General features: G+C 54.8%; 2 protein-coding genes across 2 annotated transcripts; both read left to right on the top strand.

Moving 5' to 3' along the window:
* Nucleotides 1–5198: 5198 nt before the first annotated feature.
* Nucleotides 5199–6707, top strand: LDBPK_332870 (hypothetical protein, conserved; the record flags this gene model as incomplete). The annotated part of the gene is made up of 1 exon (XM_003864063.1): nucleotides 5199–6707. One exon carries the CDS (start codon nucleotides 5199–5201, stop codon nucleotides 6705–6707), a length of 1509 nt encoding a protein of 502 aa, XP_003864111.1.
* A 1984-nt stretch (nucleotides 6708–8691) lies between these two features.
* On the top strand, nucleotides 8692–11145 carry LDBPK_332880 (translation initiation factor IF-2, putative; the record flags this gene model as incomplete). The annotated part of the gene is made up of 1 exon (XM_003864064.1): nucleotides 8692–11145. One exon carries the CDS (start codon nucleotides 8692–8694, stop codon nucleotides 11143–11145), a length of 2454 nt encoding a protein of 817 aa, XP_003864112.1.
* Nucleotides 11146–13004: the final 1859 nt, after the last annotated feature.

Below are 13004 nucleotides of genomic sequence, written 5' to 3' on the forward strand. Positions count from 1 at the left end.
GGGCCCTTTCTTTTTCCTGCGCGTGTATGTATGGTGCCCTTGGTCTTGTTTTTCTTTTAGAAGCGTTCTACGCTTTCGTGCGTGTGTACGTTGTCATGTGGTTCTCTGTTTCCGTTCTTCGTCCTGACTTGTTCAGTCTTCCTGCCCGCGCTGTTTCTTTATTTTTTTCTTTCATTTTGGCGCCTTGCGAGTGCGTTCATCTGTGTGTGCGTGTGCGCGTGCGTGCGGTTGTGGCAATATGGGCTATATATGGATACGCTTTTTTTATGTACATCTGCACGGATACTTTCTATGACCCCCACGTGTCCCCGCGCTCTTTTGTTTTATCTTTTTCTCGACCCTACCCGCAGTACGTTCACGTCTGCATGTGTTAGTGGGTGTGCGCATGGCGTCTGCTCCCTCTCCTACTTCTATAGCAACTATATATATGTGCGTAGTCTGCCACTCCCCTTCTGTCTCTTGCTCTTTTTGTTTTTCATCTTCTCCTTTTCAGGTGAGCAGTCGGTTGTGTGAGCGTGTGCGTCGCACCTTACCTGCGCGCTAGTGTGCCACCTCTCTCACGACCTCACCCCCTCCATTTCTGTCCCGTTAAAGGCAACGCGCGCACATTTTAGTAAAGCCAGCAACTCAACTTCGCCCTCCCTCTCTCTCCATCTCTGCGCCGCTGCACACTCACGTAGACCTAGTAGAGACACTGAATAAGGAAAGAAGAAGAGGCGTTCACACATTCACCACACTGTAGCCAACACGGCTACACACCGCTTCCTTCTCCAACTCGCATGAATATGCTTCATGTGGATAGCAACAAAGAAAGTGCAGAACGCCGAAACGTCCTACCCATTCTCCTACATAGCTGTCTCTCTCTTTTTCAATTATTTTGTTTCCTGAATTTTTGTTTTGTGACTCACATTACACCGACCCAGAGAGGTGCGTTGAGGCGGTGGCAGCAGCAGCATTAGAGCCGATGGAGGCACGACAGTGAGCAAGACAGGGATTGGGCTTCTTCATCAAGGTGGTCTTGCTTTTCGTTTTGCCTTTGATAGAAGAGCAGCACCATGTTTGTCTCACCTCCTCCGCCCGTTCCTTTTTGGCTGAGACGGCACGAAGATGGCGCTCACGTAATATGAACTCTCGAGTATCCCAAAAAGAAACATCGATCGCCTTCTAGGCGGCTGCATCCCTGTCGCCTGGCTCGCTATGTCTTCTCCTTTTTATTTTTACCTTCCTTTTGCTTTCTCTCTTTTGCCATTTCCTACCACCACCTCTCTCCTACTTAGATTCGTTTTTTTTTTTGCCCTTGTTCTCTCCTTGGGCTGTCTATGTCCATGTCAATGTGTGTGTGTGTGTGTTGACTGTGATCTGCTCTTCCATCATTTTCTGTTTCTCTGAGCTATTTTATGTTGTTGCTTCTTTCCCACCCGCGGTTCTCGCGTTTTTTGTTTTTGAGTGGGCGCTTCTGTGTGTTTGGTCTTGCTGGTTGTGGCCTTGTTTGGATTTCTCCTTCGGTTTCGCTTCTTTTCGTTTCTTTTTTTTTGTTTGCTTTCGTTGTGTTGTTCGGCCCACCCGCTCACCACACTCCACTCCGCACCCGCCCTCCCCCCTGTGTCGTGTCCGTTGATCGTGCTCTCGACTGTCGACTTTCTCGTTTTTTTTTGGTTGTGTTTTGTCTCCGCCGTCATCTCTCTCGAGGCTTGCCTTCGTCCATGGCTGCATTCTGTCGTCTCTTCCTTTCCGTCTTCCAAGCCTCGTTCGCACCCTCCCTTCCACACTCAAACCCTCCAATGAGGGCTATTTTGTTTTGTATCTCTCTGTGTGTGCATGTGTATGTGCGTCGCAATCGCTGGCGAGGCAAAAGACCTCTCCCCACTCGGTTCTGTGTATCTTCTTCGCTCGCCGCCACTCGACCCCGCCCCACCCCCCATCTGCCCACCACAGCCTCGAAAGCAACACTCAGCATCGCACCTGCAATTTTCTTTACTAAAAGAGCCACTCCAGTTTTATTTTCTGGCGCTCATTTCTTCCCTTCTCGTTTCTTGCCCTGGCCTTCCGCATAACGCTGGCTGCCGCACCATCGTATCAGGATTGAGGACGCCATTTGTGACGTAGCCAAAGGCCTGCAGCCTTTCCTCAGAAATGCCTGCGGACTATCGGTTTGGGCGTGCAGAACTGCGCTGCCGCGGTGCGGCCGAAGTGCGAAATAATGATAACTTTCGGACCAACTCAATACGAATCGTGTCTGCGATGCACCAGACATAAGGCCCTTTCTATGCCCCTTCGGAGCAGCAGGCTACGTGGTCTCCTCGCGAGCAGGCGCATGCCTATCCGCGGGCCCCTTCCGCTCGACGCACCCGCTGCCACAGGACTCATGGCCGCGGCCCCGCCTGCGTCAAGGCGTGCGGTGCAGCCATGTCCGTGTAGGCGCGCCTACCGCGCAGCACGTACCCCGGGAATAGGCGATGAAGGACAGGGAGCGCCCGGCAGGCGCATGACCTGATTCGACGGCGGACGGCGCGCCCCCTAGAGAACCAGGACGTCGCCGCTAATGCGGCACAGGCAGGCGAGCTGTGGTTGTGTAGGCATCTCTGTGTTGACGTGTTCCGGCTAGAAAGCCAGGCTGCAAAGAAAAAGAAACGAAAGCGTCGCATCGCCTTCTCGTCCCCCTGTCTTTGATGCACGTATATATGTATATTCATACGCGCATATACGCATATGTGTATTTACACTCCCTGTGGTGATGTTCTCGAAAGCACAAGCAAGCGCGTATGCGCACACTTTTTTTTCGTATATCGTGCTCATTTATTATTAAGTGTGCTTGTGTGTGTGTGTGTGTATGTGTGTCTGCGTGTTTTTTTTTTTCGGCCTTTTGCGATCAACTCAAAGTACGCCTGCGTCTCAGCCTACGGGTTGTGCCGCAGAAGGATGTGTGAGGAGGAAACGTCGTTTGTCTTCTCTGGCACCGTTGTCCTTCTTCTCTCCGGCAAGTAGTAAAATCGGCGCCACGCACTTTTACTTTCACACTGAAAAAGAAGGGTAAGGCTGGTTTCGACGGGGTTGTGGCGAGATGGGGGAGTTGCTCTTCTTTCATTTGGGGGTTCGCGCACGCACACAAACACTCACACACACACATATACATATATATGCTTGTATCTGCTTTTTAGTTCTCTTCAGTTTTTCTTTAGTTCTGGCCAGCGCTTTCGTGGCGCGGCTCAATTTTTTTTTTTCGGCGGTGGACATCCCATCCTTCTCCCTCTTCTTGCCGTTCAAAAGCAAACAAAAAAGGGTGTTTCGCGCCATGGTAGAGGTCTCTTCTATTTTCTTTTGGGCAGCTTTACGGCCGCGACATATAGGTGCGTGTGTATGCGTGTGTATGGATGTATTTATTAGTGGTGGCGTCGCGGGTCTTTTCCTCTTGAGTTGAGTAGGAGGCGAACTGGCTCTCCTGCATCGTCTTTGTTCTGTTGTTTCTACCCGACCAGCAGTCCCCTCTCCCCTCATCATGCCTGCCACCGCGTGAGGGACACGATGGATGAGGGAAAGGCGGACGCTGCGCTTTCGTAGACGAGATGGAAAACAGCGGCCAGCAATCAAGTGCAGAGGGCAAAGTCCGTTGGCCCTCTATCTGGCGACATGCAAAAGGTCTCTGGCACCGCTCTTCGCAGGCTACTAAATGGTATGGGGCGCCGTCAACGCGGTGATTGTTTTCTTCTCATGGTTTCTCTACCCCCTCCTTCTCATTTTACACGGGTGGGGACAGCAAGCACTTGCAGGCACACGCAAACGCATGTATACTAGCTCGAGTGCGTCTGCACGCACACGCACATGCACATGGAGTGAGCTGCGCGAAATCTGAAGTGCTTCTCTTGCCTTCTCCCCTTACCCCACCCTGAACCAGCATTGTAGGAATGACCAAGACGACTCTCTCTCTCGCCATGCTTTCACGCTTGAACAACGTCTGTGCGAGTAACCGACCTTTTTGTCCGCCCAGCCGTTCAAAAACGAAACCGAAATACGTGCTTGTATGTGGCGTCACATCTGATTCACGCTGAGGAGCCCACAGCGGGGGGGGGAGAGCGTTAGAGGCGTCTTCTCTATTAGAGAAAGATGCAGATAAGCTAAACACGCATATATGTATATGTATGTAAGGCGATAAAAGGAATAAAGAGCTGATTCGATGCCGACAAAAGACGAAGAAAAGTGCGAAGCCACGCAGCGGATCAGGGAAAGTACACAAAAAGAAAGAGGCTCAAGACAACGAAACGTTCCCCTCTCACCCAACGAGAGCAGTAGAGAGCGCTGGCGTGGGGTGCACGCAATGACGCACGAAAGGTGTGTGCTGTGATGGCCTTGTAAAATAAGAAAGAATAACAATCACAGTACGAAGAAAAAAGCAGCAAGGAGGGAATAGCGGATTTGGTCTCGCATTGCGTGCCACACAAACCACAACAAACGGCAGCACGTGGCGTTTTGCTTTGTGCCTTTTGGGCGATAACGAAAAAAAAAAGAAAAGCGAGTGAGACACGCACGCGCGCACACACACACACACACACACAAACACACACGTCCATGTGCAGACACGAAACAAATCCATGCGTGTCTCTGTGTGTGTGTGTGTGTGTCTCTATAGACGTTTCCGTTGCGTGACGGCCTGCCTCCTACTTTCCCTCGTCCGTTCACTGTCCCTTTCTCAGGCTGCTTTTTTTTTTTGTATTACTCTCAACAACAACAAAAAGAAGCATTTGTGAGCTCAATCATAGTGTTCCCTTCGCTCCATCCGTCTCCCTACTTGCATATCCGTCATCTTCCCGCCTCTCTGTTCCGCAGTCGCGCATCAAGCGCAGCTGCTTCTCTCTCTCTCCGTCGTCACTCTTGCCACCGCGGGCGCCTCATATCGTCCAGCCCAGCTGGGGAACCGTTCGTTCTGGCCTCTTTCGATCCTTTGGAGCGGACAAGACCCCCCCCCCTCCCACGCCCACACACGCACACACGCACACACGCACACACACGCAGACGCGGACGCGTCGGCACGTCTCCTTACTTGTCCCTGCCTGGCTGCACCTCTTCGCCGCAAAGCGAGAGCACACGAGAAGAGGTGTCGAGCAATGCGGCGTGCGACTGCGTATCGCCAGATGCGGCAAGTGGCAGTGGTGCCAAGCACCACTGGCGCCTCTCCGGTCCTTAGCGCTGCTGTAGTCCGGTTGATGTCGGCCGCTGCCGGCACCGCCATCCACCGACATACCGACCCACATCGCCGTGCCTCCAGCATGCGGCCTCATAGTCCCTCCTTGGCGAGTGGGACGGCGACGTTGGTGCACAGTTGCCGCTGGCAATCGTCGGCCACGCCACAGAAGGACTTCAGCCACATCACCCATGATCTCGTGTGGGGTCTGTGGAATGAGGGAAACCTCTTCTCTCTCTCCACGGCAGAGCTCACGTACTACTTGCAGCAACAGCAGCAGCGCGCTGGCGGCAGCAGCACGTTCGTGATCGACCCTCAGGCGAAGAAAAGCACTCTTGTGCGCCAAGTGGAGGAGGTACTGTCAGCGGAGCAGGCAAGCATCACGGTGCCGCAGGACGCTGGTGCGACAGTGACCATGACCGGCTCCGACCGTGTCGAGGAAACGCTCGACGAGGCGGACGAGTACGGTGACTGGGGGGCCGAGCCCGGCTTTGAGGAGCGGCGCCACATTGACTACATGGAGTTCAACCCGCTGCGCATGGGCGAACGGTACGAGCCGCTTGTGCCGCGCGCCTACCAGCTACTTCACAGCGACCTCTCCGCCGATGTCGGTCTGACAGCGTTGGACCCGTCCAAGTTTCCTGGGCAAAGCAAGAACAAAATTGCCTACCTTGTCTCAAAAGTGAATGTGGACAAGGCGAACGAGCAGCACTTCCGTCGCGGCCTTGAGTGGTGCCTCGCCAACCTGTGGAACACCAACATGAACGGCGAGCTGAACATCGGTGCCGGCCGCGTCATTTTCTATCGCACCATTGCAAAACAGAACCGCAACACGCTCCCTCTGTGGACGCTGCAGCGGCACCTCTACGCCTACCACCCGTACGTGTGGTTCGCCATCGCCTCCGCCTCCAACGCGGAAGCGATGGAGGCGCTGGCGGAGCGACTTGGGATGAAGCTAGTGCAGGATGCGACGACAAGCTACAAGATCAGCATCCGTCGTTCTAGTGAGCTGCTCGATGGGGAGCTGAACGCGCAGCTGCAGTGCACAAAGATGAACCGGCCGTGGGACAGGTTTCTCGTCACGCACTACGTGCGCTCTCAAATGCCGGATCTGCGCTTTCTCGTGCGTGCGCGTCATCCGATCAAGAAGCGTATTGTGGACGCGTACCTTGAGACGGACATTCTTCGCAGCACTCGAGACTCGGTCCAGTCGGTGCTCTCGCCGGAGCTTGGCGAAGTCTGCTACTGCTGCGAGCGCGTTATCCGAAAGTGGGCGATGCGGACGCAGGCTGGCGTGACGCTGCAGCTCGTGGAGACACGACGTACTCCGCTTATCATCACCAAGGCTGGCGACGAGGGTGAACGGCTCGAGTACGAGTGGATTGTGGTGCTCCCTCAGAAAGCGGAGCGTGTCGATGTCGCGGCCCTGTCGGCGGAGCTGTGGGACTACGGCAATCTGCTGGCAAGGGAGCTGGAGCCGGGCATGGAGGAGTTCCTGTCTCACACAATGACAGCCGCAGCCTCCTACTAAGGTGACCGTGGCTTTCCGTTGCTCTTTGCTTCTATAGCTGGATAGAGGGGACAGCGAGACATGCAGCGGGAGGACGTGAGAGGCTTCGCTGAGGGGGGGGGGTGAGGACAGGCGGGTTTCCATTCCTCACCTTTCCATGGCCTTGTTCTTGCAGTCCTAGGAAGAGACGACGATGTGCTGCAGTTACCCCTCGTCACAGGTGTTCCTTTATTTCTCTCCCTCTCTCGTTAGAGCCGTCACAGAATGTAGTTTGCTCTTTCTCTTTTTTTCTTTGTTAGCTTGCCTACTGTTGTGCATGCGGTTGTCCTCTTGCCTTGTGTTTGCACCTCCCCCTTCCGCTGCATTGCCTTCCCACCTCATTCTCTTCCTTCGTGATACCGCGACACCTTCTCCTCGTGCGTTTGCAGTGGTTTTCTTTCTAAGCTCTTATCGCTTCTCTGCTGACGTTGTTGTTGTTGCTAGGGGGAGGGGGCGCATAGCGATGCACGTGTCTGCCTAGGCGCGAGTCAGGGAGTGCGTCTGTCCGGCATTGGGTAGCATAGGGGAAGAGGAGGAGAAACGGGGAAGAAAGCGGATGCCTCTAAGCTGAGACTCGGCCCATGGAAGAGCAGCCAAAGAGGGCCGCCGCTGCTCACCCTCCGCCTCAACGATCACGCACACACGCACGCACAAACCTGAAGGGTCACTTGCTGCGTGTGCGGCTCACGTACAGATACCCGCCGTATTTTTATCGGGCTAGCATGTGTGTGTGTGTGTGGTTGAAGGTCATTTTTCTTTCCGTGGCTAGAGGGAAAGAGAGAGCAAGGCGTGTGTGTTGATGTGTTTGTACTTTGTGTGCGCTTTTTGTTCTGTGGTTTGTTCGTTTTCTGTTAAGCCACCAGTGGCACTCTTGTCTGTAGGGGAGGGGGCTTAGTGTGTGTCTGTGTGTGTGCGTGGGTCAATCTCTTGGCGCAAGGTGTAAGTTCATGTTCTTTCATGGATCGCCCGATGTTGAGAAGCTGATTGAGAAGCACTAAACATGCCGGGGCGCGTCTCTCTGTGTGCGGGACGGCGGGGACAGGTCTCCATCTTGAAACTCCTCCTTATCCGTGCATGCACGCTCGCACACGTAGAAGCTTCTGTACAGTAATCGACTTAGACGCATACCCGCCAGCATGAACCGATGGGAGAGATCCTTCATGTCGTGCATGCCCTCTATGTCGCAAAGCCAAACTGCACTAAAATGCCTCGCACTCCATCCCCTCCTCTCTTCCCCTTTTTTCTCTCCCCTTTTCTTCTGCGCATCCGTGCCACATCACAAAACCACCTACACAAACAAATCTATCGCCGGCTATAACTACCAACCCTACAACCACCACGGCAACACTCGCCCGCTCCCCACCCCCACTCGCAGCAGCAGTAGCAGCATCCTCGACAAAAAAAAAGGCTGAGCCGCCTACTCTCAACCCAAGCTTTCATCAGTTTTGTTTACCCTTATCTCTCTCTCTCGGAGTGTTCCCTTTTCTTTCCCCCTTTTTTGTTTTTGTTTTGAGCTCTTGTGCTTCACGCATCTTGCTAACATGGTGCTCACCTCCCGATTGTCGCCTTGAACGCATAGAACTCCGCACCACCGCTCTCTCTCTCTCCGTTCCTTCCGTCCTCTGCTTCGCTTGTTCGCAGTCGCAGACACACAGAACAACGACAACAACGACCAACAAACAATCATTAAGACCCGACACACCACAACGACGTCTGCATGTACATCCGTCCAGATAGCGAGAGAAGCCGCCGTCCCCTTCTGACGAAGCGCCACTCGTAGACGCGCATCCACACACGCCAGCGATCAACAACAAGCAAAAGCGCAAGAGAGCAGCAAGACAGAAGATCACACCACAGCTGAAAGCCCCGTCTTAGTGTTTCTCTCACTCTCGCTGGTTGTGTGTGAGCCCTACTGCGTTCCCGCCCTCAAACACTCACATCCGACCACACACCCGCCGCAGGAGCCATGCCACCAAAGGCACCCAAGGGAGCCCCCAAGGCGGCGGCCAAGAAGGGGCCGCCGAACGCCATGCTGGCGAAGCTCAAGATGAAGATGGAGCTTCAGAAGGCGGAAGAGGAGCGTCTGCGCCTCGAGGCCGAAGAGGAGGAGCGCCGTATCCGTGAGGAGGAGAGGCTCGCTGAGGAGCAGCGCAAGTTCGAGGAGGCGGAGCGCCAGAAGGAGCGCGAGCGTCAGAAGGAGGAGGAGCGCCTGGCCCGCAAGGAGCGCAAGGCGGCTGGGAAGAACGACGCCCTCGACCGCATGCGCGCGGCTGGCATGATATTGCCCGATGTAGATCGCATTCGCCATGATGAGGAGGTGCGCAAGGTGGAGGAGAACGCTGCGCCAAAGCCGAAGCCAAAGCCGAAGCCGAAGCCGGTCGTTGCCGCGGCGCCGCCTCCCGAAGAAGAGGAGGAGGAAGAGGGGGAGCCGACCGAGCTGACAGAGTCGGAAGAGGAGATCGACGAGGACGACTGGGAAGCCGTCATGGAGCGCGATGAGCGCCGCGCCACCCGGCACACGAACAACGAGCGCATCCGTGCCGAGCGTGCTGAGCGCAAGGAGACGCGCGAGGCGGAGAAGCGGAGGATGGAAGAAGAGATTCGGTCCAAAAACCACGTTTTGGAGAAGGTGAGCAACCTGCGCTCCCCGATTTGCTGTGTGCTCGGCCACGTCGATACGGGTAAGACCAGCCTGCTGGATCGCATTCGCTCTACCAACGTACAGGGAGGCGAGGCCGGTGGTATTACGCAGCAGATTGGCGCCACGTTCTTCCCTCGCGAGTCCCTCGTGTCTGCCACGGCGGAGCTGATCAAGAAGCACAAGTGCAACCTTAACGTGCCGGGTCTGCTGGTGATCGACACTCCCGGTCACGAGTCCTTTACAAACTTGCGCAGCCGCGGCAGCAGCCTGTGCGACATTGCGATTCTGGTGGTGGATATCATGCATGGTCTGGAGCAGCAGACGCGCGAGTCCATCCGCCTACTGCGCGAAAAACGGTGTCCATTCATTGTGGCACTGAACAAGGTGGATCGCCTGTTCGACTGGCAGCCGCACGAGAACATGGACATACAGCAGTCACTGGAACTACAGAAGGCGCACGTCCGCAGCGAGTTCCACACGCGCTGGTGCCAGGTGAAGAACGAGCTCTCCGCTGAGGGGCTCAACTCGGAGCTGTACTACAACAACAAAGAGGTGCGCAACGTTGTGTCGGTCGTACCGACGTCGGCCCGCACCGGCGAGGGTGTGTGCGACCTGCTCTTGCTGGAGATTCAGCTCGTGCAGCAGTTCATGGAGGGCAAGGTGACCTACAAGGACGATTTGCAGTGTACAGTGCTGGAGGTGAAGCCGATCACGGGGTACGGCTTCACGATCGACGTCATCCTCATCAACGGCGAGCTGCACGAAGGAGACGAGATATGTCTGTGTGGTCAGAACGGCCCCATCTTCACGCAAATCCGGTCGTTGCTGACACCGCAGCCCCTGCGCGAGATGCGTGTGCGCGGCGAGTACATTCACCACAAGTCGATCAAGGCTGCAATGGGAGTGAAGATCTCCGGAAATGACTTCGAGTACGTCATCCCCGGTACCCAGCTCCTCGTGGTGCACGCAAACGACAACAAGGAGAAGATCGCCGAGCTGGTCATGAAGGATGCAACCAATATCAACGAGTTCCTGGACCCCGACGGTCTCGGCGTGAGTGTGCAGAGCAGCACCCTCGGCGCCCTCGAAGCCCTTCTGTCGTTCCTGAAAGGCATGAAAATCCCTGTGGCGAGCATTGCCATTGGACCAATCTACAAGCGTCACATGCACCAGGTGCTATCAATGAAGCGGCGCGAGCCGCGCTACGCTGTGATTCTTGCATTCGACGTGCCGGTTTCCGAGGAGGCGCGCGAGATCGCGAAAAAGAACGACATCGACATCTTCGAAGCGAACATCATCTACCACCTCTTTGACAAGTTCACTCGCTACATGAACGAGTATGAGCAGCGCGAAAAGGACCGCCTGCGCTCTGTCGCGGTCTTTCCGGTGCAGTTGAAGATGATTGCCGAGTCGATCCACTCGACCGACCCCATCATCATCCCAGTCACGGTGGAGCGTGGTCAGCTGCGCCCTGGAACGCCACTGAGCGCGATTCGCAAGAAGGACGACAGCGTCGTCGTTATTGGCCGCGTGATGTCGATGGAGCGCGACAACCGGCCAGTGGAGATCGGCACCCCTGGCATGGACCTGGCTGTGAAGATAAACTCCGGTGAGTCGGGTGTCACCGTCGGCCGGCAGTTCGACAACAGTGACATCATTGTGTCGCATATCACTCGCCAGTCCGTGGATGCCGTGAAGAAGTTCAAAGACGAGCTGAAGCCGGATGATGTGTTGCTGCTGGCCTCGCTCATCAAGGTGCTGAAGGTGCCCAACAAGTAAGCACACAAGGCGAGGAGCAGCGCAGAAAGAACAACAAAACAAACCAAACGAAAAAAAAAAAGGTGGCGGTAGACTGAGAAGGAAGGTGAGAGGGATGGAAAGGGTAGAAGGGGTCTGCACAGGCACACAGGCAGAGCTAGGACCACGGGCGGAGATAAAAAGAAAAGCATGCGTAAGAGGAGGAGAGTGTGTATATGTGTATTGCTAGCTATATGGACCCGCACATATGCGTGTAATGGTGTCGCTCCACACGCCTTCTCGTATGTACTGGTGTGTGCGTGCGTGTGCGTGTTTTCGACTATTGCTGTCGAGTCTCTTGTGGCGTGCAATCACGCGCAAATACGGCTGTAGCAGCTCGCCGCCGCCGTCGCCTCCTACGCCTTACGCTGTCCCTTTCCCACTCCACAGATCCATCAATGAAGGCAACGTTTTGGCGCGCAGCAGTCTGCGCCATCATCCTGTCTATCCTTTCCTCTGTCCCGGTCTCTTTATGTTTCTCCTCATCTCCCTGCGTACGCGATGGCACCGGTGCACTGCCCTTTTCATCCTGCATTGCTTTTTTTTTGCCTTTTCTGACGTTTTGTTCCGCCTGCTCACACGTTCGCACCGTTCGCTATCCTTTTTACTGTTTTTTTTTTTCTTTCGGTTTTGCTTTTTTGTTGTTGTCGGCGATCCCCCCCTACACACACAGAGAGCCACTGTCATTACCCTTTCTTTTTGTCCCTGTATTCGCACACTCGACGTGTGCCGCGGTTGATGACGGTGGTGGCCGACCTTGGAGAAGCGCCTGTGCTTGGTTCCTTTCCTTGCTTTGTATGTGATTAACATGACTCGTAACTAACGCCTCTCCTCCTCCTCTTCCTCCTCGGTGCCTCGCTTTCGTTTTGTTTTTACCTCTTGTGCGTGAGTGTGCCGACTTTTTCGCTAGACAGCAGTCTTGTTGGTGCCGGTGCGTTCATGTCAACGTCTTTCGATCGCGGCGTTGGTGCGGGTGTGCGCGCAGAGAGAGTGGCGCGCGTGTGTTAATTGCGTCACACAAGTGCCTCGCTCTTTCTCTCCCCCAAGTAACTTTTTTATTTTTCATGGTTGTTGGTGTTCTGTCGTTTGCCTTTCTTTTTCTCTTTCTGATATTGATGAGACGCAGATGCTCCTCTCCCTCCTCCTCGTTTCTCGTGCACGCACGTGAGCTAACGGAACACGGCCACTAGACAAGGCAAACAACCAAGAAAAAACATGCCTCTTGAACGTGAGGATGTGAACTCAATGACACCATCATGTTTGAGCAGCGTGTGCGTATGCGTGTAGGTGGTACTGCTGAACCCTCCCCAATTCTTCCCTCATGAGTCAAACTGAGCAGACAAGCATCCCCCCTTGAAAAAAAAAGAAGCTATCAAGAAATAAGCTGCACGAGGTGAAGGGTAAAGGTCATTGGTCTCATCGGCAGCAATGAGGCGAAAAGCAAAAAAAAAAGATATACAGCAGTAGCGGCGGCATGTGCAGCGGCTACTGCACATGATAACGTGAGTCTTTCTACACACAACAAAAACGAAGCAGAAACAGACGACTGCGCAGAGTTGTCGCGGCAGAGAGACCGGTCTCTTTGGTGTTGCTGCGCCGGGCCTGTGCTGCTCGTGGTAAGGCTGCGAGTGGCAGCCAGAAGGGAAGAGGGGCGAAATGCTGAATGGCAGCACGCAGTGTGCATGTCTTGTGCCACCCCTTCCCTTTTCGCTAGCGCACGCCTCGCAACCTCCACTGATGCCCCGTGTCGTATGCAGGTAGGAGTGCGCACTATATCCATAGCGAAGTAGCAGCCATCACCAAGGCGGGCAATTTGAGATGTTGGGTAGTAGTGTCGGTGC

This window comes from Leishmania donovani, chromosome 33, assembly GCF_000227135.1.
Source record: "Leishmania donovani BPK282A1 complete genome, chromosome 33".
Taxonomy (NCBI): Eukaryota; Euglenozoa; class Kinetoplastea; order Trypanosomatida; family Trypanosomatidae; genus Leishmania; species Leishmania donovani.